Source organism: Choloepus didactylus, chromosome 2, assembly GCF_015220235.1.
Source record: "Choloepus didactylus isolate mChoDid1 chromosome 2, mChoDid1.pri, whole genome shotgun sequence".
In the NCBI taxonomy this organism is placed as follows: Eukaryota; Metazoa; Chordata; class Mammalia; order Pilosa; family Megalonychidae; genus Choloepus; species Choloepus didactylus.
The window spans coordinates 140,650,256-140,677,937 of record NC_051308.1 but is presented as its reverse complement, the minus strand read 5'-3'; the positions used below and the strand labels follow the sequence as shown (position 1 = coordinate 140,677,937).

General features: G+C 36.2%; 1 protein-coding gene across 1 annotated transcript in view; it reads left to right on the top strand.

Moving 5' to 3' along the window:
* Positions 1 to 27,682, top strand: part of SLC30A7 (solute carrier family 30 member 7) — a 103,518-nt gene that overhangs the window by 5,595 nt on the left and 70,241 nt on the right. The window contains exons 3-5 of the mRNA XM_037826527.1: positions 22,289 to 22,402; positions 26,278 to 26,365; positions 27,063 to 27,189. Of these exons, the coding sequence (XP_037682455.1) occupies positions 22,289 to 22,402; positions 26,278 to 26,365; positions 27,063 to 27,189 (329 nt within the window). The remainder of the gene's footprint in view (positions 1 to 22,288; positions 22,403 to 26,277; positions 26,366 to 27,062; positions 27,190 to 27,682) is intronic.

The following is a 27,682-nucleotide window of genomic DNA, read 5'->3' as shown; positions in this document are numbered from 1 at the left end:
GTTTATTAGTTCACAAATTTACAGTTCTAAGGCCATGAAAATGTCCCAATTAGGCATCAATAGGATGATACCTTCTCTAAAGAAAGGCTGCTGGCATCTGGGACATCTCTGTCACATGGAAAGGCACATGGCCGGCATCTGCTGGTCCTTTTCTCCCACATTTTGTTGATTTCAGCTTCTGTATTCAGTGGCTTCCTCTCTCAGCTCATCTAGGGCTTTTTCTCTGTGAGCTTTTCTTAATTTCATCTTTCTTAAAAGACTCTAATAAAAGGATTAAGACCCACCCTAGAGCAACTCCTCTATTGAAATAATCTAATCAAAAGGTCCCAGCTACAATAGGTCTCCACACACAGGAATGGATTAAAAGAACATGGCCTTCTCTGGAATACGTAACAGCTTCAAACCACCATAGAGCCTAAATAAGTATGCAACTTTTAGCAACTAGTTTTTCATTATCATGATTTACTGAGGTTACATTTAGTATATAAATCCTGTAACTTCAGATACTCTCTATGCTACTTTTTTCTTATAAGGAAATGTATGGCATGTATCATTATAAATGATAATTCATAAGAAACATTTGCTACTACTGAAGATTTATTTATTTTCCTCATGAATAGTATCTTTACATATGATAGATGAGCAGAGAACTAGAAGTAAACTGTTTTTTCACGAGTTTGTTGACTTAGTCTTAGCTAAATAATTTTCAAATCATTATACCAATTTTAAGTGAAAAAATTTATATTGCAATGCTTTAAGAGAATATGATGTTAGAGAACTTCTGGGAAGATGATGGAGTAGGAAGCCTCAGAACTCACTCCTTTCCAAAACAGCTAGTGGACAGGCAGGAACTGTCTGAAACAACTGTACTAGGGCTCCGGAGGCCAGAGGAGCACTGTATAGCATCCAGAGAAGAGTGGGAGGAAGAGCTAAACCAGTAGTTCCCTCTGGGGTGGCTGTCAGTACCCTTCCCTCAATCTTGAGGCAGGCCACCTTGGGGTCTCGTCCCTGGATGACTGCTGTGGATGGAGAGGGATGTGGAAGTCCTCTTGCCCAAGAATGAGGGCACAGCCAAGCACTGATCACAGCTTTTAATAAGCAAGTTTGGATTGCTGGATCTGGCTCTGAGTTGTTCTTGAGCCTGTCCTATATAGGGAAGGCTGGAGCCATTGTTTCAACCCCACCTCTGGCAAGGGTGAAGATGGTGGAAGTTTAAAGACACCATACCTCCTTAGGGGTGCCAGTAAGAGTTTGCTGAAGAGTTCCATCTGCTGGGCAGGCAAAGAAAGCACAGCCTTGGGGAGTCCTCAAAAAGTCTTCTGGTATCTTTTCTTACCCTCTCCCCAGGGCTCTTTGAGCTGATCTGCACCTCCTTCATAGTTCCCTGACCCTGTTTTGGCTGGGAAATACTGACTTGAGAAAATCCTCTCCGGGGTAACCTTCCTCCAGGCAAAAAAACAGCTAGAGGCAATGAAAAGAGTGTAAAAAAAAAAGATAGAGGCAAAACAAAAACAGAACAGATCAAGATTCCGGGAGATGGAACAGAGGAAAGGAAGCTTTCTTCTGGGGGTGAAACAGTTGCACAACTAGTGCAGTCTTAAGTTTTTTACCTCATATCCAGGGCAAGAGTCAGATGAAGAAGAGCTGGAAAAATCTGATTAGTTAAACAGGCAATCCTAAAGGTCTAGAATAAGTTTAACCAAGTGTCAAAGAAAAGCCTAATGCAAAGCTAATCAATAATAAAATCCTAGGCAAAAGAGAGAAACTGATCTTCAGGGTAGACTCATCAAGATAACCAGGTGCCTAGACATCAACAAAAAAAATGATAAAACATACTAAAAAACAGGAAATAGGTTCCAGACAAAGGAACAAATTAAAACTTTGGAGGAGATGTAGAATTTGAAACAATTAAGCATGTTCAGACAAATTAAAGAAGATGAAGGAAACTATGGCTAAAGGATAAAGGATATATCCTATATTTAAAGGATATTAAGAAGACACTGGGTGAGCATGAAGAATTTGAAAGTATAAAAAGAAACAAAGTATGGGAATGAAAGGCACAATAGAAGAGATTAAAATAACACTAGAGGCATATTACAGCAGATTTGATCAAGTAGAAGAATCAGTGAACTAGAAGACAGAACAACAGAAATCTTACAGACAGAAGAACAGATAGAGAAAAGAATGGAAAAAAAGATTGAGCAGTGTGTCAGGGATTTGAATGACAGAACAAAATGCACAAACATATTCATAGTGGGTGTCCCAGAAGAAGAAGGGAAGGGAAAAAGGGTAGATGAATATTTGAGGAAATAATGGCTTAAAATTTCCCAGCTCTTATGAAAGACATAAATATGCACGTCCACGAAGTGCAACATACTCCAAACAGAATAAATCCTAATAGAGCTACTCTGAGACACATACTGATCAAAATGTCAAATGCAAAATATAGAGAATCCAGGAAGTAGTATGAGTAAAGTGATTCATCCCATACAATGGAACCACAAAAATTCTAAGTGTCAATTTTTCAGGAGAAACCGTGGAAGCACGAAGGCAGTGTTATAATATATTTAAGGTACTGAAAGAGAAAACTGCCAGCCCAGAATTCTTTATCTGGTAAAACTGTCTTTCAAAAATGAGGGAGAGTTTAAAATATTCACAGATAAACAGAAACTGAGAGAGTTCATAAAAAAGAGACCTATCCTACATAATACTAAAGGGAGTTCTGCAGGCTGAAAGGAAAAGACAGGAGAGAGAAGGTTGGAGTAGAGTATAGAAATGAAGATTATCAGTAAGGGTAACTAAAAGGGTAAAAAGAGAGACAAAAATTTGATATAAAGAAAATAAGGATAAAATGGTTGAAGTAAGTACTGCCTTTACAGTAATAACATTGAGTGTTACTGGATTAAACTCCCCAATCAAAAGACAGAGTGGCAAAATTGATTAAAAAAAAAAAGTGTGACCCAACTATATGTTTATTAGAGACTCACCCAAAGACACAAATAGATTGGTAGTGAAAGTTGGGAAAAAGATATTCCATGCTAATAGTAACCAAAAAAGAGCTGGGGTAGCTATACTAATACCAGACAAAATAGACTTTAATTGCAAAACTTTTATAAGAGACAAAGATACTATATATTAATAAAAGGAGCAATCCACCAAAGAAGTAATAATCATAAATATTTATGCACTTAACCATGGTACCCCAAAATACATGAGACGAACACTGGCAAAACTGAAGGGAGATACAGACATCTCTACAATAATGAAGACTTCAATATAGAACTCTTCAGTATATAGAGCACTAGACAGAGGATCAATAACGAAACAATTTGAATAACATAAATGAACATAATGTAACAGACATATACAGAACATTTCTCCTCAAAACAGCAGAATATACATTCTTCTCAAGTGCTTATGGATCATTCTACAGTATAGATGACATATTGGGACATAAAACAAGTCTTAATAAATTTAGAAGGATTGAAATTATACAGAGCACTTTCTCTGACCGTAAGGGAATGAAGCTGGAAATCAATAACAGGCAGAGAGCTGAAAAATTCACAAATATATGGAACACAATCTTAAATACATTATTGGGTCAAGGAAGAAATTGCAAGAGAAATCAGTAAATACCTTGAGATGAATGAAAACGAGAACTCAGTATAACAAAACTTGGGATGTAGTGAAGGCAGTACTGAGAGGAAAATTTATGACCCTACATGCCTACATTAAAAAAGAAAGAGCTAAAAATCAAGGACCAAACTCCACACCTGAAAGAACTAAAAAGAGAACAGCAAACTAATCCCAAAGCAAGCAGAATGTGCCAGTTTGGATGTATTATGTCCCCCAAATGCCATGTTCTTTGATGCAGTCTTGTGTGGGCAGATGTATTTAGTGTTGATTAGACTGGAATCCTTTGATTGTTTCCATGGAGATGTGACTCAATCAACTGTGGGCAAGAACTTTCATTGGATTATTTCTGTGGAGGTGTTGCCCCACCCATTCAGGGTGGGTCTTTATTGGATCACTGGAGTACTCTAAAAAGAGCCACACAGGCCCAGCCAGAGCTGCAGCTGAGAGACACATTTTGGAGACAGCCACTGGAAGCTGAGACTGACGTTTTGGAGAAAACCATTTTGAAACCAGAACTCCAGAGCAGATGCCAGCCATGTGCCTTCCCAGCTAACAGAGGTTTTATGGATGCCACTGGCTATCCTTCACTGAAGGTAGCCAATTATTGATGCCTTACGTTGAACACTTCATGGCCTTAGCAATGTAACCATGTAACCAAATAAACCCCATTTATAAAAGCCAATCCTTTTCTGGTATTTTGCATTCTGGCAGCATTAGCAAACCGGAACACAGAAGGAAAGAAATTACAAAGATCAGAGCAGAAATAAGTGAAATTGAGAATAAAAAAAGAGAAAGAATTACCAAAATCAAATGTTGGTTTCTTGAGGTCAATAAAATTGACAAATCCTTAGCTAGACTGACAAAGATAAAAAGAGAGAAGTTGCAAATAAATAAGTGAGAAAGGGGACATTACTAAACCCATGGAAATAAAAAAGATGATAAGAAGATACTAGGAACAACTGGGTGCCAATAAATTAAACAACTTAGATGAAATGGACAAATTCCTAGAAATACATCAACAGCCTACACTGACTATAGGAAAAATAGAAGACCTCAACAGACCAATTACAAGATAAGAGACTGAATCAGTTATCAAAAACCTGTGATGGTTAGGTTCATGTGTCAACTTGGCCAGGTGATAATACCCGGCTGTCTGGTCAAGCAAGCACTGGCCTAACCATTGCTGTGAGGACGTTTGTGGCTGGTTAGTAAACCAACAGGCTGGTTTATTAAATCATCAGTCAATTGGCTGCAGCTGTGACTGATGACTCACTGAAGGGCATGTCTTCCACAATGAGAGAATGCAGTTGGCTGAATTTAATCCAATCAATCAGTTGAAGACTTTTAAGCAAGACAGATAGAAGATCTTCACTTCTTCTTCAGCTTCCCAGCGAAGCGTTTCCTGAGGAGTTTGTCGAAGTTGCCAGTTTGTTTCCTGAGTTCATTGAACATGTTCGTAGAAGATCCCAGTTCATTTCCTGAGGAGTTCGTCGAAGTTGCCAGTTTGTTTCCTGAGTTCATCGAACATCTTCATTGGAGTTGCCAGTTTGCTGACTGCCCTATGGAATTTGGACTCATGCATACCCACAGTTGCGTGAGTCACTTTTATAAATCTTATATTCATAGATGTCTCTTATTGATTCTGTTTCCCTAGAGAACCCTAACTAATACACCTACCTCCCCCAAAATAAAAGCCCAGGACCAGATGGCTTCACAGGTGAAATCTACGAATCATTCCAAGAAGAATTAATGCCAATTCTGCTTAACCTCTTCCAAAAAATTGAAGAGGAGGGATCACTATCTAAATCATTCTATCAAGCCAAAAACACCCTAATACCAAAGCTAGATAAAGATACTACAAGACAAGAAAATTACAGACCAGTTTCTCTAAAGAAATATAGATGCAAAAATCCTCAACAAAATACTTGCAAATTGAATCTAACAGCACATGAAAAGAATTATGCACCATGATCAGGTGGGTTTTATCCCAGACATGCAAGGGTGGTTCAACACAAGTGTGCCGGTTTGAATGTATTATGTCCCCCAAAATACCATTTTCTTTGATGTAATTTTGTGTGGGCAGACATATCAGTGTTGATTAGATTGTAATTCTTTGAGTGTTTCTATGGAGATGCGCCCCACCCAGCTGTGGGTGATGACTCTGATTGGATAATTTCCATGGAAGTGTTACCCTGCCCATTCAGGGTGGGTCTAAATTAAATCACTGGAGCCATATAAATGAGCTGACAAACAGAAGGAACTCAGTGCAAACTGAGAGTGACATTTTGAAGAGGAGCTACAGCCAAGAGGGACACGTTGAAGAATGCACAGAAGCTGAGAGAGTAGCTACAAATGAGAGACTGTCTGAAGATGGCTGTTGAAAGCAGACTTTGCTCCGGAGAAGCTAAGAGAGGACAAACACCCCAAGAGCAACTGAGAGTGACATTTTTGAGGAACTGCAGCCTAGAGGGGAACGTCCTGGGAGAAAGCCATTTTGAATCCAGAACTTTGGAGCAGACGCCAGCCACATGCCTTCCCAGCTAACAGAGGTTTTCCAGACACCATTGGCCATCCTCCAGTGAAGGTACCCGATTGTTGATGCGTTACCTTGGACACTTTATGGCCTTAAGACTGTAACTGTGTAACCAAATAAACCCCCCTTATAAAAGCCGATCCATTTCTGGTGTTTTACATTCCGGCAGCATTAGCAAACTAGAACAAGACAATCGATATAATATACCACAATAACAAATTGAAGGAGAAAACCTACATGATCTTCTCGATTGACACAGAAAAGGCATTTTAGAAAAGCATTCTTTCTTCAATAAGAGCACTTTGAAAGACATGTATAGAAGGAAATTTCCTCAAATTGATACATGGCATATATGAAAAACTCAGACCTAACATCATACTCAATGGTGAAAGATCCTCTAAGATCTGGAATAAGATAAGGATGCCCTCTGTCACCACTGTTATTCAACATGTGCTAGAAGTTCTAGCTAGAGCAGTTAGGCAAGAAAAAGAAATAAAAGGCATCCAAATTGGAAAGGAAGGAAGAAGTAAAACTTTCACTATTTGCAGATTACATAATCCTATATATAGCCATATATATAGATCGCTATTAGTGCTAACAAATGTGTTCAGCAAAGTTGTGGAATGTAATATCAAAATGCAAAAATCAGTAGTGTTTCTATACATTAGTAATGAGCAAGCCGAGGAGGAAATCAGGAAAAAAAAAACCCATTCACAGTAGCAACCAAAAGAATCAAATATCTAGGAATAAATTTAACCAAGGTTCTCACCTCCCCCATCCCTCCAAAACTTCTAATCTTCTTTCTATCTCTGTGAATGTGCTATTTCTAGTCATCTGTTGCAAGTGATAGCATACAACTTTTGATATTGTGTCTTGCTTACTTCACTGTGCATGGTGTTTTCAAGGTTCTTCCACATTGCAGCAGGTCTTATAACTTCTTTCTTATGGCTGGATAATGTTTCATTGTGTGTGTATGTGCCACATTTTGTTTATCTATTCATTTGTTGGGTTGTTTCCAGCTTTTGGCTATTGTGAATGATACTGATATGAACATTGGTGTACAAGTGAAAAAAAAACCAATGATGTAAAGGATTTGTACATAGAAAACTACAAAATTTTGCTAATAGAAATCAAAGAAGACCTAAATAAATGGAAAGACATTCTGTGTTCATAGATTGCAAGACTAAATATCGTTAAGATGTCAATTTTACCCAAATGCTTTAGAGATTCACTGCAATCCCAATCAATATTCTAATAGCCTACTGTGCTGGTTTGAAACTTATAGATCCCAGAAGAGCCATAATCTTTTAATCCAGTCTTGTTGGGTGGAACCTTTTGATTGAGTGTTTCCATGGAGATGTGACTCACCCAACTGTGGGTGAGACCTTTGATTAAATTATTTCCATGGAGATGTGACTCCGCCCATTCTGGGTGGGTCTTAGTTAGATCTTTGGAGTCCTTTAAGAGCGCTTATGGGAACAAGGTGCAGACAGATGCTTAGAGATGCTTGGAGGTGCAGACAGAAGGATGTTTGGGGATGCTAAGCTAAGAGATGAAGCACAGAAATTGCCTCTGGAAGAAACTAAGAGCCGACACAGACCCAGGCACTTGGAGATGCCTACAGAGAGACTTCTGGAGATGCTAAGCTAAGAGAGGACCCACAGACACTGAGAGAGAAAGCCACTGGAATCAGCAGCTGAAAGCAATGCAACCCGGGAACAAAGGACCAGCAAATGCTAGCCACATGCCTTCCCAGCTAACAGAGGTGTTCCAGATGCTATTGGCCTTACCTCAGTACAAGTATTCTCTTGTTGATGCCTTAGTTTGGACACTTTTATGGCCTTGGAACTATAAATTTGTAGCCTAATAAATCCTCTTTATAAAAGCCAACCCATTTCTGGTATTTGGCATAACGGCAGCTTTAGCAAACAGGAACACCTACTTTGCAGAAATGGAAAAGCCAATTATCAAATTAATGTGTAAGGGTAAGGGGCCCAGAGTAGCCACAAATATCTTGAAAAACAAGAACAAAGTGTAGGACTCATATTTCCTTACTTTAAGGCATATTACAAAGTTACAGTGTTCAAAACACTGTAACTGGTATGGTACTGGCATAAAAGTAGATATATTGACCAATGGAATGGAATTGAGAGTTCAGAAATAGACCCTTTCATCTGTGACCAATTGATGTTTGACAAGGATGCCAAGTCCGCTCAACTGGGACAGAATAGTGGTGCTGGAAGAACTGGATATCCATATGCAAAGGAATGAAAGGCAGGCCCTATCTCACGTCTTATACAAAAATTAACTCAAAATGGACCCAAGACCTAAATCTAAGAACTAGGACCATAAAAGTCCTGGAAGAAAATGTAGGAAAGCATCTTTGAGATCTTGTTTTAGGCAGTGCAACTTTACACCCGAAGCACATGCAATGAAAGAAAAAGTAGATAAATGGAACCTCCTCAAAACTAAAAACTTTTGTGCTTCAAAGGACTTTGTCAAGAAAGTGAATAGGCAACCTACTCAATGGGAGAAAATATTTGGAAACCACATATCTGATATGTGTTTAATATCTAGAATATATAAAGATATCCTACAACTCAATATTAAAAAGACAAACAATCTAATTTAAAAATGGATGAAAGACTTGAATAGAAGTTTTTCCAATGAGGAAATACACATGACTAAAAAGCACATGAAAAGATGCTCTACATTACTAGCTGTTCGAGTTTGCTAATGCTGCTGGCATGCAAAACACCAAGAGATGGATTGGCTTTTATAAAGGGTGTTTATTTGGTTACACAGTTATAGTCTTAAGACCATAAAGTTTCCAAGGTAATGCATCAACAGTCGGGTACCTTCACTGCAGGATGGCAAATGGCATCCGGAAAACTTCTGTTAGCTGGGAACGCACATGGCTGGCATCTGCTCCAAGTTCTGCTTTCAAAATGGCTTTCTCTCAGGACATTCTTCACTAGGCTTCAGCTCCTCAAAAATGTCACTCTTAGTTGCTCTTGGGGCGTTTGTCCTCTCTTAGCTTCTCCAGAGCAAAGTCTGCTTTCAAAGGCTGTCTCCAAAATGTCTCTGTAAGCTGAAGCTCCTCTCTCAGTTCCAGTGCATTTTTCAAAGTGTCCCTCTTGGCTGTAGCTCCTCTTCCAAATGACACTCTCAGCTGCATTGAGTTCCTTCTGTTTGCCAGCTCATTTATATGGCTCCAGTGATTTAATTTAGACCCACCCTGAATGGGCGGGGTAACACCTCCATGGAAATCATCCAGCCAGAGTCATCACCCACAGCTGGGTGGGGCACATCTCCATGGAAACACTCAAAGAATTATAATCCAATCAACCCTGATATGCCTGCCCATACAAGATTACATCAAAGAAAATGGCATTTTGGGGGACATAGTACATTCAAATTGGCACACTAGCTATTAGGGAAATGCAAATCAAAATCACAATGAGATATCATTTAACACCCACTAGAATAGCCACTATTAAAATAAAACAAAATTGCAGGTGTTGGAGAGGATGTGGAGAAAAAGAAGAATTCATTCACTGCTAGTGGGAAGGTAAATGGTGCAGCTGCTGTGGAAGACAGTTTGCTGATTCATTAAGAAGCTAAATATAGTATTTCCATATGATCTGGCAATCTTGCAACTAGGTGTATACTCAGAACAACTGAAAGCAGAATCTTGAATGGACATTTGCACACCGATGTTTGTAATGGCATAATTCACAATTGCCAAAAGCTTGAAGCAACCCTAGTGTCCATCAATTGATGAATTGATAATCAAAATGTGGTACATACATATGATGGAATATTATTCACTGTAAGAAGTAATGAAGTCCTGATGCATGCTACAACACGGGTTAACTTTGAGGACATGTTGAGTGAAATAAGCTGGATACAAAAGGACAAATGTTGTATGATCTCACTTATGTGAACTAATTATATTAAGCAAAGTCATAGAATGGGGTTGAGAAAGGGTAGCTGATGCTTAATTTGTGCGGATTTTCTATTTAGGTTGATTGTAAATGTTTGGAAATGGGTACATTATCATGAGTACAATTAACAATAGTGAATTATGTTTGTGAGTGTGGTTGAAACATGAGAGACGCTTTAGGTCATGTATGTTGCTAGATGGAAAGTTAGAAGACAAAACATGGACTGTGTAACAGTGAACCTTGTTGTGGACAATGGACTATGTTTAATAGTACAAATAGAAAAATGTTCTTTCATGAATTGTAACAAATGTATGACACTCTTACAAGGCGTTAATAATAGGGTGTATGTGGACAAAATACACCTAATATAAAGTATGGACTATAGTTAAAAGTAGTATTTTGATATTCTTTCATCAGTTGCAGTAAAGGTACTACACTAATGCAAGTGCCAACAATAGGGGTGTATCTGGGAAAGTTGTATTTTTTATATGACTTTTTTGTAAACCTCTAACTTCTCTAATTAAAAAAAAAATTGCAATTTAAAAAAGTGTGTTATGCTAAGTGAAAGAAACCAGACTCAATGTACTATATATTGAATGATTCCATTTATATGAACTTTAAATATAAATAAATTTATAGAGATAGAATTAGATTAGTGGTTACCGAGGGCTGGATAAGGTTAGAGGGATTGAGAGGTGACTGCTAAGGGGTATGTTTTTGGGGTACTGAAAACATTCTAGAATTGTTTGTGGTGATGAATGCACAACTCTGTGATTGTAAAGTAAGTGAATATCTCTCAATGAGACTGCTTTTTAAAAAAATCCTACTTTCTTGAAAATAAAAAAATAAACAAAAAGAAAACATGATGTTTTTCCACTTCAGAAGAGGGATTAAATTTTCTGGTAGAATCACATTTTAATAAATACTGAAAATAAAATAACATTTTAATTAAAATTAAATTTACTTACAATTTAAGTAGAATTAAAATCTCATTTTGATGAGAATTTAAATTGCTATACTATATCTAAACCTGATTCCTATCTTATACAGAAGAAATTTACCGTATTTATTCTTCACTAAAACAATGAATGTTTGGTGTCCACTGAATGTATACAAAGTAATTTGTTGAAAAAAAGTTAGTGTTTTACTAAATATATAAGTCAATAAGTTGATAAATACTCATTTATATTTATTTGAATAAATACCCTGCCTTTAAAAACTAGTTCAGAGGAGCTAAGATGGTGGCATAGAGAGGAGTGGAAAACTGTTAGTCCCCCTCTGGAACAATTCATAAATGACCAAAAAACTAGTAAATAACCTGGAATAACTGTGGGGAGACAAACGTGACTGTCTACTCATCATCCACCAACCTGAATTGGGAGGAATGCCCAAGATTGCAGCATAAAATCTGTAAGTAAAACCGCGGACCAGCGCTGAGAGCCAAGAGCCGAGAGCCCCTCCCTCATGGAAGCCTCTCCATGCTAGAGAGCAGCACTCTTTCAGCCCAACTCCAACTGGGGTTTTAATGTTAACTGCTCAATACAGACAGTGAATCTTCAACAAGCAGACAGAGGCTTTTGGTGACAACTGACCTTGGGAGAGTCGGGGGACATATCTGTCTCAGGACCGGGAGCCCAGAGGATTGAGTGCTATCCCTGGCTGATGGGTGAACCTGGGAGCTTTTCTGTCCCTTTCTGTCTCTGTGGAGAAAACCTCAGCTGTTTTCAGCCTGCAGCGCTTTGCAGTAAAGACAGCCTCAGCCATTTTTGAATCAGAACACTTTGATCAGCAGAGTCAGAGAAACAAAGAACTTATTGGTATGCATATGACCTCTCTGAAGGAGAGGTCTACTGCCTGCCTTTCCAGAACCAGACCCCAAAGCCTGGGGGAGGAGAGCCATAGGCCACAGGTGGTGACAGGCTGACAGGTGCACCTGCTGGGCAGAAAAGCACAGGTGTATCAATCCTCTAAGAAAAACCATCAGGGAAACCAGATACTGAATATTTCCTCCTTCTGTGACCTGAGCCTGTTCTCGTCTGGGAAAACCTGATTGGGGTGGCCTAGGAGGTCAGATGCCTAGACAACAGAAAACTACAACCTACACTAAGAAAAACAAAGCTATGGCCTAGTCAAAGGAACAAACGTACACTTCAACTGAGATACAGGAATTTAAACAACTAATGCTAAATCAATGCAAAAAGTTTAGAGAATATTTCACAAAAGAGATAGAGGCTGTAAAGAAAACACTGGTCATAGCCAAGGCAGAAATTGAAAGTTCAAAAAAACAACTGATAGAATCTATGGAAATGAAAGGCACAACACAAGAAATGAAAGACACAATGGAAACATTCAACAGCAGATCTCAAGAGGTAGAAGAAAACACTCAGGAACTGGAGAACAAAACACCTGAAAACCTATACACAAAGGAGGAGATGGAGAAAAGAATGAAAAATATGAGCAACGTCTCCAGGAACTTAAAGATGAAACAAAATACAAGAATGTGCGTATCATTGGTGTCCCAGAAGGAGAAAAGAAGGGAAAAGGGGCAGAGGCAATAATAGAGGAAATAATCAATGAAAATTTCCCATCTCTTATGAAAAACATAAAATTACAGATCCAAGAAGTGCAGCATACTCCAAACAGAATAGATCTGAATAGGCCTACGCCAAGACACTTAATAATCAGATTATCAAATGTCAAAGACAGAGAATCCTGAAAGCAGCAGGAGAAAAGCAATCCATCACATACAAAGGAAGCTTAATAAGACTATGCGCGGATCTCTCAGCAGAAACCATGGAGGCAAGAAGGAAGTGGTGTGATATATTTTAAGATACTGAAAGAGAAAACCACCAACCAAGAATCTTATATCCAGCAAAGCTGTCCTTCAAATATGAGGGAGAGCTCAAAATATTTTCCGACAAACAGACAATGAGAGACTTTGTGAACAAGACACCCACCCTACAGGAAGTACTTAAGGGAGCACTACAGAGTGATAGGAGAAGACAGGAGTGCGTGGTTTGGAACACAATTTTGGGAGATGGTAGCACAGCAATGTAAGTACAGTGAACAAAGATAACTATGAATGCAGTTGAGAGAGGAAGTTTGGGAGCATGTGAGACACCGGAAGAAAGGAGGAAAGATAAAGAATGGGACTGTGTAACTCGGTGAAATCTAGAGTGTTCAGCAATTGTGATGAAATGTACAAATATGTTCTTTTATGAGGGAGAACAAGCAAATGTCATCCTTGCAAAGTGTTAAAAATGGGAGGCATTGGGGGAGGGATGCAATCAACGTAAACTAGAGACTGTAACTAACAGAATCATTGTATTATGCTTCCTTTAGTGTAACAAAGGTGATATACCAAGGTAAATGCAGATAAGAGGAGGGATGGGGGGCATGTTAGACACTTGACATTGGTGGTGTTGTCTGACTCTTTATTCTACTTTGATTTAAGGTTACTTTTCTTTTTGCTACTTCCTAGATGTGATTTATTTTCCTCTTTCTTTTGCCTCTCTACCTTCTTTGACTCTCCCTCCTGCCTTGTGGAAGAAATGTAGATGCCCTTATATAGATAGTGGTGAAGGTGGTGAACACATAAATATGTGACCACACAGAGAACCATTGATTGTTTACTTAGGTTGGAATTTATGGGGTGTGAACAAAACCATTAAAAAAAAAAAAATGACAAAACCTCAAGGGCAATATACTGAGTGAAATAAGCCAGACACATAAGGACAAATATTGCAGGGTTTCACTGATAAGAACTAATTATAATATGTGAACTCATAGACATGAAATATAAGGTACCAAGATATAGGATGAGGCTTAAGAATGGGGAGTGGTTGCTTAGTATGAGCAGAATGTTCAACTAGGATGAACTTAAATGTTTGAAAATGAACGGAGGTGTCGGTAGCAAGATGTGAGAATAACTAACAGTGCCAAATGGCACGTGAATGAGGTGGAAAGGGGAAGCTCAGAGTCATATATGTCATCAGAAGGAAAATTGGAGGTCAAAAGATGGGAATGTATAAAACTGAATCCTATGGTTGGCAATGTCCATGATTAACTGTACAAATATTAGAAAATTCTTCCATGAACCAGAACAAATGTATGACAATACAACTAGAAGTTAATAATAGAGGGGCATATAGGGAAGAAATATATACCTATTGTAAACTATATACTACAGTTAGTAGTAGTTCAACATTCTTTCATAAGCAGTAACAAATGTACTATACCAATACTATGAGTTAACAATTGAGGGGGGTTGGTTAGGGATATGGAAGGATTCGAGTTTCCTTTTGTTTCTTTTGTTTTGTTTTTTTTTTTTTTCTTTTTACATCTTTCACTTTATTTCTTGTCTGGAGTATTGAAAAGGTTCTAAAAATTGAACAAAAATTAAGTGTGGTGATGGATGCACAGCTGTATGAGGGTACAAGGGGCAACTGATTGTATACTTTGGATCTTTGAATAATTGTATGGTATCTGAACAATCCCAATAAAAATTAAAAAAAAAAAAACAACTAGTTCATAGCCATTTAAAATGAAAGTCATATGTCTTAGTAGTCCACCTGCCGCAACAGATACCATACAGTGGGTTGCCTTAAACAAAGGGAATTTTATGGCTCACAGTTCTGAAGCTAAGAAAAGTCCAAAATCAAAGTGTCAGCAAGGGGATGCTTTTTCCCAAAGACTGACGTTCTGTGGTTCTGCCAGCAATCTTTGGTTCATTGGCTTTTCCATCACATGGCAATGCACATGGCAGTGTGTTCTTTCTCTTCCAGGTTCCCTTGACTTCCAGCTTTTGGCTGTTCCCTGTGGCTTCTCTTTCCATGTCTAATTTCCTTTGCATATAAGGAGTTCAGCCCTATTGGGTTAAGACCCACTATCATTCAATTTGGGGACACCTTAACTAATAACTTCTTCAAAGTTCCTCTTTACAGTTGGTTCACACCCACAGGACCAGGGTTTGGGATTGAATATGTCTTTTGTGGAGGACATGATGCAATCCCCAACAACAATAAATCCCTTAAAATAAGAAATAAAAACATTAAAAACCATGCATAGGGAGAAAAAATAAGCCTGTTAAACATGTAGGCTAATGTACTTGCTGAAACTGACTTTTAAATTTAGTTATAAAATTCTGTAAGGTCAAGGCAAGAAGGGAAGCAGGATGGGTAAAGATTCTCATTTTCATATTTAACCACAACAACACAATTATGCCATTTTATCAGAGTTGGAAGATGGCTTTCTGAAATCAAATTTTAAAAGGAATTTTTTTTGTTCTTTATGTGGGGATAGAAAACAAAATCATACTGTTTTTATGAGTGGTTTTATAATGTGTACTAAGAAATTCTCAATTCTCCAAGAGATCTTTCATTCCTCATGAGTTAAATCTTTTTTTTCAGTGAAACACAGCTGGTACGGTCCCAGGGTGTATTTTTCTCATGATCTAACTGTCCAAGGACAAAATTTAAAATATCAAATCTGAGAGAATTGCATGAATACTGGGCCCCTTTCCTTGTCTTCCTCAGGTATAAATTTGCGTATTCAACTTCTTCATTAATGCATTCATTCTCATTCTGCTTTGAGTTGAGTATCAGATGACATGCTTTAAGTACTGCCAGCATGTAAAGTTTTTGATGCATGTATATTTGGATGAAAGATACAAGATTTATGATAAAATTTAAGATATTTTCCAAAATGCTTTTAATGATTTGGGAGAAATTTATAAATTATTGTGCTTTTTCATGTGGATGAAAAATGTATTTGACTTTGATTTCTAATTCTACAGCTATTCCAAATTATGAAGAAATTTGAAAACTGTGTTGTTTCTACTTGGCTGAAGAGTGTTTTTGATTCAGTTTGTAGTGCTTCCAGTTGATAAAAATTCTAGCATCTAGCCTAATGTTAAGAACTATGGGTCATGCTAGGAATACTATATATTATAGTAATAATAATAATAATAATAATAATAATAATAATAATAATAATGTGGCTTTAATGTGGCAAATGCTGGGATAAGCTTTTCACATTTATTAACCCAATTATAACAACTATGACACTTTTATACTATCACCCTGCTTAAGTGATGGCTAAAATGATGTACAAAGAAGTTAAGCAAATTGAAGGTCACAGGCCTAGTAAGAGGTGGAGCTGAGATTTGAACCCAGATACTCTGACTTCAGAAACAGTGCTCTTGGTTTTAAAGATTGAGTTGTTGATAGGATTGCTTTAAAAATATTTCAGGCTACCTTGCAATACAACTTTAGACAATTTGATATCATTCCATAGGTCTGTTTTTTTTGTTTTTCTATTTGTACTTCAATTTGGATAATTTCTGTTAACCTATGTTCAAGTTCATTGATTTCTTTCCGCAGTCTGCTAAGCTAATTGAAGGAATTCTACATTGCTGATATCTTGTTTGTTTGTTTTTCTCTAGCATTTCCATTTGATCTTTTTTTCCATATTTCCCCATTTCTCTGTTGCATTTACCATTGGTTCATGCTTTTTCTCCACCTTTCCATAGATCCTTTATAGATCCTTTAACATATTAATCATAGCTATGATAGCTCCTATATCTGGGCCATTTCTTGGTCTCATTATGTTCACTGCTTTATCTCTTGACAATGAGGGTCCCTGATCAAATGCTAGACATTGTGTAAAGAGCAGTAGATATTGAGGTAAATAGTAATTATGACTGGAAATGGGCATCTTCTGTTAGGAGTTGAGCTAGGTTTAGATTTTGTTATTGCTTAAAATTTCTTTGGTAGTGGGCTGCTATTACCTTGTGCTTTCAGTAGTTCTGTGTGCATGTGCCACAGAAGCTCTCTCTTCATGCTGTTGGTCCTCCCAAAGCTGTAGACTGCTCTTGCTTGTTACTCAGTGTCAGTTTTGTGGTGAGGGCATAGGGATATTCATTAACCTGACACAGATTCAGTCTTAGGCAGGTCCTGTGAGCCTGGGCCTTAGGTTAGGGTTTTCTCAACATTTTTACCCTTCCCCATGACAGCCAAACTCTGCCTTACACCTATGGTTGGTCTTGGGCTGGAGCAAGTTTCCTGGCTCTCCCCCCATAATAGCAGAAAACTGTCTGTATTGGTGCAGGCCTCTGCTCAGTAAGGTTTCCTGACCCTCCCTTAGTGGGTTTTTTTTTAGTGGTTTTTCTAGTGTTTGTAACACAAATCTTTAACTTACTACAAATAATGTCACTTTGCATTATCATATGTGAACCTCACAGTGATACACTTACTTTTCCTCCTTCCGTTCTCTGTACTATTACTGTCATCTACTTTACATATTGGAAACCTCACAACACATTGTTCCTGTTTTTGCTTTATACCAGAAGTTAGTGAACTTTCTGTATAAACAGCAGATAGTAAATATTTTAGGCTTTAAGGGACATAAGATCTCTGTCACAACTACTCCTCTCAACTGATGTAGCCCAGAAGGAGCCATAGATAATGTGTAAGCAAATGAGTATATCTGTATTCCAATAGAACTTTATTTACAAAAATAGATGGTAGGGCAGATTTAGCCCATGGGCCATAGCTTGCTGACTCCTGCTTGTAGAGAGTTATCTTTTTCTTTAAAACTGCTTTATTGAAATATAATTCACATACCATATAGTTCACCTATTTAAAGTGTACAATTCAATGGCTTTTGATGTAGTCACAGAATTGTACAACCATCACAACAATTATTCATTTTAGAATGACTTATCATTAAAATCAGTTATTTTAGAACATTTTTACCACCCCCAAAAGAAACCTTGCACCTCTACTCATAACTTTCTAACTCCTCCATGCCCTGACCTGCCCCACTTCTAGGGAACACTAATTTACTTTCTGTCTCTGTGGATATGCCTTGTCTGGACATTTCATATAAATGGAATCAGTCATACACTATATGATCCTTTGTAACTGGTTTCCTTTGCTTAGCATAATGTTTTCAAGATTTGTCCATGTTGTAGCATGTTATCAGTACTTTGTTTATCTATATTATCGAATAATATTCCAACAGTGTATGAGAGTTCAGGTTTCTCCACATCCTCACCCACACTTACCTGTTGCTTTGATTATAGCTATCCTAATGGGTGTGGTTTCTCAGTGTGGTTTTGATTTGTATTTCCCTGATGGTAAATGAAGTTGAGCAGCTTTTCATGTGCTTATTGGCCATTTGTATATCTTATTTGGAGAAATGTCTGTTCAAGTCATTTAGAGAAATGTCTATTCAAGTCACTTTTTTATTGGGTTATTATTTTTTAATTGAGTTATAAGAGTTCTTTAAGTATTCTGGATACAGGCCGAGTGTCAAATGTATAATTGGCAAATATTTTCTCCCATTCTGTGCATTATCTTTTCCCTTTCTTGATAGTGTCCTTTGAAGCACAAAAGTTGTAAAATTTTGATGATGTCCCGCTTATCTGTTTTCACTTTTGTTGCGTGTGCTTTTGATGTCATATCTAAGAAACCATTGCCTACCCCCAAACCATAAATATTTACTCCTAGATATTCTTTTAAGGGTTTTATAGTTTTAGCTCTTATGTTTAGATCTTTAGCCCATTTTGAGTTAACTTTTGTGTATGGCAAGAGTTACGGGTTCAAAATCATTTTTTTGCATATGGATGTCTAGTTGTCCTAGCATCATTTGTTGAAAAGACTCTTCCTTCCCCATTGAGTTGTCTTGGCACCACTGTCAAAACTGAATTGACTGTAATTGAAAGGGCTTATTTTTGGACCCTTAATTCTATTCCATTGATCTATGTATCTGTCCTTATGTCAGTACTATACTGTTTTGATTTCTGTAGCTTTGTAGTAAGTTTTGAAATTGAAAGTGTGAGCCCCCCAACTTTGTTCTTCTTTTGCAAGATTGAGCGTTCTGGGTCCCTTTTACTTGTATATGAACTGTAGGATTGGCTTGTCAATTTCTCCAAAAGAAATCCACTGGTATTTTGATAGGGATTGTATTGAATTTGTAGATCGATTTGGGGAAATTGTCATTAAAACAATGTTAAGTCTTCTGATTTCATGAACATGGGATGTTTTTCCTTATATTTAGTTCTTTCATTTCTTTCAACAATATTTTGTAGTTTTCAGAGTATAAGTTTTGCACTTCTTTTTAAATTTTATTCTTATTCTCTGTTCTAGTTTGCTAATGCTGCCGGAATGCAAAACACCAGAAATGGATTGGCTTTTATAAAAGGGGGTTTATTTGGTTACACAGTCACAGTCTTAAGGCCATAAAGTAATACATCAGCATTTGGGTACCTTCACTGGAGGATGGCCAATGGTGTCCGGAAAACCTCTGTTATCTGGGAAGGCACGTGGCTGGCATCTACTCCAAAGTTCTGGTTTCAAAATGGCTTTCTCCCAGGACGTACCTCTCTAGAGCAGTTCCTCAAAAATGTCACTCTTAGTTGCACGTGGGATATTTGTCCTCTTTCAGCTTCTCCGGAGCAAGAGTCTGCTTTCAACAGCCATCTTCAAACTGTCTCTCATCTGCAGATCCTGTGTTTTCTTCAAAGTGTCCCTCTTGGCTGTGGCTTCTCTTCACAATGTTACTCTCAGCTGCACTGAGTTCCTTCTGTTTGTCAACCCATATATATGGCTCCACTGATCAAGGCCCACCCTGAATGGGTGGGGCCACGCCTCCATGGAAATTATCTAATCAGAGTTATCAACTACAGTTGGGTAGGGCACATTTCCATGCAAACAACCTAATCCAAAGTTTCCAACTTAATCCCCACTAATATGTCTGCCCCACAAGATTGCATCAAAGAATATGGCTTTTTCTGGGGGACATAATACATTCAAACTAGCACATTCTCTTTGACTTAATTTCTTTTCAGATTGATCATTGCAAGTTCATAGAAATAAAATTGATTTTTGTGTATTCATCTTGTATCCTGCAACCTTGCTGAACTTGCTTATTAATTCTAATAGTTTTTTTAGAAGATTCCATATGATTTTCTGTATAGGCTATGTCATCTGCCAATAGAGGTAGTTTTACTTTTCTCTTTCCAATCTGAATACCTTTTATTTCAGTTTTTGCCTATTTACCATGGCTGGAGTATGCAGTACAATGTTGAATAGAAGTGACAAGAGTATACATCCCTAGTTTGTACTTGATCTTAGGGGAGAACATTTAGTCTTTGACCATTAAGGATGGTGATTTTAGGTGTGGATTTTGTGTAGATACCCTTTATCAAGTGGAGAATGTTCATTTCTCTTCCAAGATTGTTGAGTGTTTTCATCATGAAGGGGTGTTGGATTTTGTCCAATGCTTTTCTGCATTATAGAGATGATAATGTGGATTTTGTCCCTTATTCCTTGATACGGTTGAATCATGTTAATCAATTTTCATGTATTATATAAACCTTCCATTCTTGGGGAGAAAAGAATCCCACTTGGTCATAATATATAATCCTTTTTATATATTGCTGGATTCAATTTGCTAGTGTTGCTGAGAATTTTTGCATGTATGTTTACAGTAGTTATTGGTTTGTAGTTCTCTTGTGATGTCTGGTTTTACCATCAGCGTTACGTCTTATACGATGAGTTGGAAAGTGTTCCCTCTGTTTCTATTTTTTAGAAAAAGTTTGTGAAAGATTGGTATTAATTGTTCTGTAAGTGTTTGGTAGAATTTATCAGTGAAGCCTTGTAGCCCTGGGCTTTACTGGAAATTTTAAAATTACTAATTCAATCTCTTTGCTTGTTATAGGCATATTCAGATAATCTATTTCATTTTTGAGTCAGTTTTGATAATTTGTGTGTTTCTAGTAATTTGTCCATTTAATCTAAGTTATTCATCTAATTGGTTGGCATACAGTTGTTAATGGTATTTCCTTATTATCCTTTTATTTCCATAAAGTTAGTAGAAATGTTTCATTTTCATTCCTAATTTTGAATTTGAGTCTTTTTTCTTGGTCAGTCTAGGTAAAGTTTGTTATTTTTGTTGATCTTTTCAAAGAACCAACTTCGGGATTTGTTGATCTTTTTTTCCTACTGTTTTTCTGTTCTCAATTATTTTTTAAAGGTGTTAAAAGTAAGAAAAAATATTTTATATTTACTTACCTATTTATTATTTAAAGTACTCTTTATTTCTTAGTTTCCATCTGGTATCATATTCCTACTGGAAAGACTTCTTTATTATTTCTTTTAACTAATGTCTACTGGCAGTGAATTCTTTCAGTCTTGGTTGTTTGAAAGTAGTCTTTATTTTGTTTTCATTTTTGAAAGATATTTTTGCTGGATGTAGAATTTTAGGTTGACATATTTCTTTTGGTACTTTAAGCATGTGCCATTGCATTCAGGTTTGAATAGTTTCAGCTGAAAAATCTGTTATTAATCTTATCTTTGTTTCTTTATATACAGTTTTTCTTTTACTCTTTTTTTCCTCTGGCTACCTTCAAGATTTTCTCTTTTTCTTTGGTGTTCAGCAAGTTGTGATGTGTGTAGGGGTGTTTTCCCTCCTTGGGATTCATTAAGCTTCTTGGACTTATGGTTTATTTTCTTTTATTAATTTTGGAAAATTCTCAAACATTTTCCCTTTAAATGCTTTTTCTACCCCATTCTTCTCCCCTTCTGAGATTCTAAATACATGCATTTTAGTCTGCTTGATATCATCTGACCAAGTTTGGATACTCTGTCCTACTTTTTTTTGTGTGTCTTTTTTTAGAATTCTCTTTTTTCTTTGTGGTTTACTTTGTAAAACGTGGAAGAGAGCAGGTTTCCTGAAGGAACAAGTTTTCTGCTTTTCCACCAGCAATTGTAGACCTTTGCTTTGTATCCATGTAAGACCCTGACTCCTACCCTGTTTCAGCCCTGCTCCCAGTAGCAGATGGCTGTTTTTCTGTCTCTCCATTGGTGGCAGCTGACTTTGCCATTGACCAAGAGGGTCGGCAGATCCCTCCTTACCCAACAGTATATGGCTTTTGCTTATACCCCTCTTTCAACAGGAGCTGAGCTTTTCCTTGAGCTGGGGGTGTGAAGATTTCTTTTTTAGAAGTTCAAAAATTATGCTTAATATCTTTATATATATATATATGTCGTATTTTTTAGAAGAGGAGTTCCCAGTAAGCTGAGGCTGAATCTTAAATTTTTAGAGAAGGATGCCTGCTATTTGGTTTTTATTATAATATGTTTTTTGTTTGTTTGTTTGTTTTTTCCAGTTTAGGCTTGATTTCCGACTCTTTCCACATGTTTTTCGATAGCACTGCCATTTTGGCTGGATTGGCAGCTTCTGTTATCTCAAAATGGAGAGATAATGATGCTTTCTCTTATGGGTAAGACTTTTTAAAAACCTTTTCATTAAAGTATAAGTATACAGAAAAATATACAAATCTTGATTTCAGTGACTTTTCATAAATTTAATACACTTGTGTAACTTGCATTCTTGAACTTCCCCCACCTCCCCACCCCTATACCTCCTTCTAGTTCCTTCCCACTCACCTTCCCAAGGGTAACTACTTTCCTGACATCATGGGTTAGTTTTTTCTGCTTTTGAACATTACATAATTATAATCTATCATATACACTCCCCCGCCAAGCAATTTTGCTTAGTGGGTAGAACATCTTGATTTTACCCAAAATTTTTAGGTGAGATTGTTATTATATAGGGGCATTTCTCAACTCTTAACATCATTTTTGGGGGAAAAAAAAGTTTTAGTATGTGAAAATTTTATGTTTTTTTTTTCTTCTTTTCATACTCTTGCTAAATTTGGACAATTTACTAGATATTTGGGGAATGTTTTTATGCTGAAGGGATTATATTGGATTATCTAGTCTCACTTCTGAGCTGAGTAGTCTTATAGGCAGAGTTTGCTTTTTGCCATTTCTAATGGGGAGAAGAAATCGATTTTCTATTATTTGACTTATGCTGCCTGAGTTTTTCCTTTTATCAGCTCATAGAATATTTTGCCTTGCAATTATATTTGTGTGTAAGCAGAGCTCAGGACTAATATTTTCTTTCTCTTTCCTCCCACTGTCTTTCTCTTTCTTCCTCCTCTCTTTCTCTTGCTTACTTGTTGATTCTTTATTTTTTTCTCTCTTTTTTCTTCCCCTCTCTGTGAGTACTCTGCCATTTTCTTTCCTTTCTTCATCTTCTTTCTTATTTTCTCTCTCATAGTGATTCTCTCTCTCATCCTCTTGTTCTTTCTTTCTAGCTAGTTGGGCCTATGCTATGATCTTTCTCTCTCCTCCTCCTCTCTCTCTCCTTCCCTGCCCTTCTCCTCTCCCTTTCTTCTTTTCCCTCTTTATCTCCCCCTTCTCCCTCTCTCTCCCCTTTCTCCACCCCTCCACTACCCACACACTTTTCTCTCTTATTCTTCCTTGTTCTCTCCATCTTCTCTTCACCACTGTATTTCACAGGCTTTTTCTCAATCTCCCTCTCCCCTCTCTTAACACTTCAGCTCTGTTTCTTTTTCCTCTTTCTTTCCCAATCTCACTTTCCCTCTCCTTCTCTGAGCTCTATCTTTCCTATCCAGTTTCTTTTGTTCTCTTCCTTTCTTGTACATATCCTGCCAGTTCTATGCACTGTCTTATGCCACTTGTTTTCTCCTTTACTCTTGCTGCCTCACTACTTAATCTTTCTTTCCAGCTTTACTTTCATTCTGCTAAAGACACATGCTCTCTTCAGATATTTATTGAGGACTCACTATGAGTCAAATACTTTGATAGTTCTGATGATACAAAGGTGAGTAAGACATGGCTCCTACTTTGGAGGAACTTGTGGTCTGATGGGAAACAGTTCTGTAAAAATACTGTAATAACTGTATATTGTGACAAGTGCTAAGAGAGATATATGAAGTTCTTATGGCAGGTCTAATTGATTTTAATTATAACCAAATGGGATATAGTTATGTGTAAAATTATAAAAAATGAGGAAAAAATAGTAATTATAATGTTTTGATAAATATAGAACAAGAAATTCTGTGTATCTGTAAATCCAAATAGCTAATGGCTCAGATGAGAATATTTTCTACAGTGCTGTATTGGTGACAATCAAATAATCTTGAATTGTTGGTAATAAAAGATTCTTAAGTATATTTCGAATCATTAGAAAAGATTATCTGTAAAGTTATCTTTTTGTTTGTTGGAAAATTAATAATTCATATATGTTGTATGTCTAAAATCTAACCGGAATATCTTATTAAACAGTCTTTTTGGATAAACCGTAGATGACTTCAAAATTCTCCCTTATTCTTTAATTCTTGGGATATGTGCTATTTCCCATTTAGAGTGCATTATCACCTGCTATAAGATGGCTTTTAGCAACCTTCAGTCTCATAGCAGGTTGTAAAAGTCAGATTTTACTAATTGATAAGAGAGTAATATTTTTGCTACTTTTTTGTTACTTCTTATCTTGATCTCCCCTTATTCCTGCAATAGAGGAAATAATAGAGGAAATCTGAGAGGCAGCAAAGACTTTCCAGTATTTCTTTACATAAAAATCAGTTTTGTGTCTTGTTAAACGCTCAAGTTTGAAACAGCAAAACCAGCATAAAAGTAATGTACATCTAATAGGTGGGTAGATGCATGCATACATGTTTGTATGCTTGTATCTTTTTTTGCTCTGGTTGAACAATCCAAATACCAACCACACTTAATTAGGCAATGCCACTTACCACATTCATGATTTACATGTTCCAATTCCAATCGTTTGTATATGCAAGTATGTCTAGTTTTCATTTTAAACCTGTGACCAAGTTTAGCAAATATATTAAACCTAATTAAATCACTTTAGTCCAACAATTTATCAGATTTTATGAAACACTAAGCTAGGGCATTAGGGACAAAAAGATGCCTGAAAGACATCCCTTCCTTTGTTCTTGAAATTTAGTTGAACTCAAGGGCAAAAGGTTTTCAATCATGCATTAACTATGGGACAAGAAGGGGGATTAAAAGAAAAGCTTATTATGTTTTGGACTCTAACCCTGCTGATTTATTAGATAAATTCCTAAGCAGACTGCTAATTATTTGAATTTAATGAACTTTTTTCCAGAAAAAGGTATGTATATGTTTTGACAAATAATATAAGTCATTTTCATGCCTTAGAAGGTAGAAGTATCTATTATTTCTGAATATGAATATATATATACACACACACACACACACACACACACACACACACTATGTTGGAATGTATTTGACAGGGCAAACTCCCAACATAACTGGATAGTATGCATTTTAAGTAGTTTATTTTCTTTACTTTAAAAATATTTTCAAAGTAAAAATTATATTATCTAGAAGTTAACAGAGAAAGCTAGAGAAAGTAGCATTTTGATGCTGCTATTATATTAAGGACCAGAGTGATTACCAGCTATCAGCACCCTTTGAATAATGCTTAAATATGTAAAAATGCCAAGTTAAAGTTATTTCTAATGACTTTAACTAAGCCACATATACCTTATAGAAAAATAAAATCTTTCCCCAATGCTTCACACAGGTAGGAAACAGAAAGCTTCAGAAGTCCATGGAGAAAAAAGACAGGTATTTTAAAAAATAGCTTATTTAGAATTATATGAAGCTAGCATTGATTCTAAAAATAGGTAATTAAAAAGTTTTTGCTACATTTGTTAATCTTAGAAAAAGAAGTGATAGAAATATAAATCTCATATTGCCTCTGGAATAATTCAGAAATAATATATTTTCTTTCAAATCAAAGCTTCACTTTCCAAAGATTTAAAAGCCGAAAGGTACAAATCAGAAAGAATAAGGAGTTCTTAGAAGAGGAGGGATTAATGAGTTATAAAAATTCCGTTTTCTAGCCCCTTTGTTTTACTTTTTATTCTTTCATCCTTCCTTCTTTGCCCACTTGTCTGGCCCTGTTTTCCTTCTCAAGGGGCAACTTGAGATTTATATTTCTATGACAGGTCTTTCTAAACTTACTTACTTTAAGAAGGTCTTTTGGTTGCCTTGTAGAAATCTATGTGCCTTTTTGGCATTCTGCTATTAAACATAATTCATAATAATTAAAAATCATTTTCATTCATTTCTACAATATATGTAAAATGAAATGTATTATACTATAAATACTGGAATTTCGCTGGTTACTTATAACCATATAATATGGTTTAGAATCTCCGAACCTGTATAAATTTATGGTTTGATCTTTAAGAAATAACTTAATAATTCAGTTGTTCATTTTGTTCCTCTTTAGGTATGTTAGAGCGGAAGTTCTGGCTGGCTTTGTTAATGGCCTATTTTTGATCTTCACTGCTTTTTTTATTTTCTCAGAAGGAGTTGAGGTATAGTAGATAATGATAAAGTTAGTTAATTACTTTTCTGTCATGAAAATGTTTATTTATTGATGATACATATAATAGAGTTGCTTTTTACACTATCAAGTATTTAAGTTTTTTAACTATTTTTGTAAGCTTCTTGATCTTATTGTGATCTTATCTAATCCAATAATAGTAAATTGAAAAAATTAAATGTATGTGAAACTACTTGAAATTGAAAACAAGTAAATGAAAGTGTTTTACAAGACATAAATAAAGTGTTGACACTATGAAAAGTAAAGGCACAATTTGGGTAATGAGGTCAGTTGGGAAAAGTTTTTAAAGAAAATAGAACCTGGAGTTCTGCCAGTGGATTTTATTATTTAGTAGTTTAAAAAAATAGAATAGTGAAAAAGAAAACTTAAAGATTAATAAACTTAATATTAAAGGCAGCATTTTAAGATATCAGAAAGGGATAGGTTTTGAACTTAATAGTCACACTTATAAATATTTATATTTATCAAAAAATAGTAATTGTTACCTTTTTTTACAGTTTATGACCACTGGATATGCAGCATATATATCCATAAATTATTTTGGAAGATATTTTTAGTGTTCTCCTAATTCTGAAAATAAAAAAATTTTAAAACACATTTTATGTTGTTACCAGTTGATCAGTCAGAAATTATGTCAATGCTATTTGTTTGTGTTATATGTTTTCTAGAGAGCACTAGCCCCCCCAGATGTACACCATGAGAGACTGCTACTTGTTTCAATACTTGGGTTTGTGGTAAACCTAATAGGAATATTTGTTTTCAAGCATGGAGGTCATGGACATTCTCATGGCTCTGGTATGATGGTTAGAACTCTTTGTTTTTCATTTTCTACAAGATTTCTGTTATTATTCACTTTTGAAAATTGATAATATATTCCTGAGTCATCCCCCTCACTTCTCCATATCCCTCCATCTCATTTGCTTTCTAGACCTACATGTTATCAGTTTAGTATGAATCCTTCCAGATCTCTATAGTTCATCTGTTCAGTATGATATCATTTATATTAAACAAATATAAGAAAACCACAAAAAATCTATTTACTAAAAAATTATAATCATTTATTTAAAAAAAGTATATATGTGTGTGTATATGAAGTTTACTTTACCTTGTCTTTGAGATTCTTCCACTTGGTATACATCAGTCTACCTTGTTTTTTAACTGCTACATGAGATTCTGTGGTATGGATTACCATGGTTTATTTAGCCAATCTTCTATAGATAGACTTCAAGTTATTTCCAGTTTTTCACTAATCTATGTAAAGCATATCCTTGTGACTACATGCAGGTGT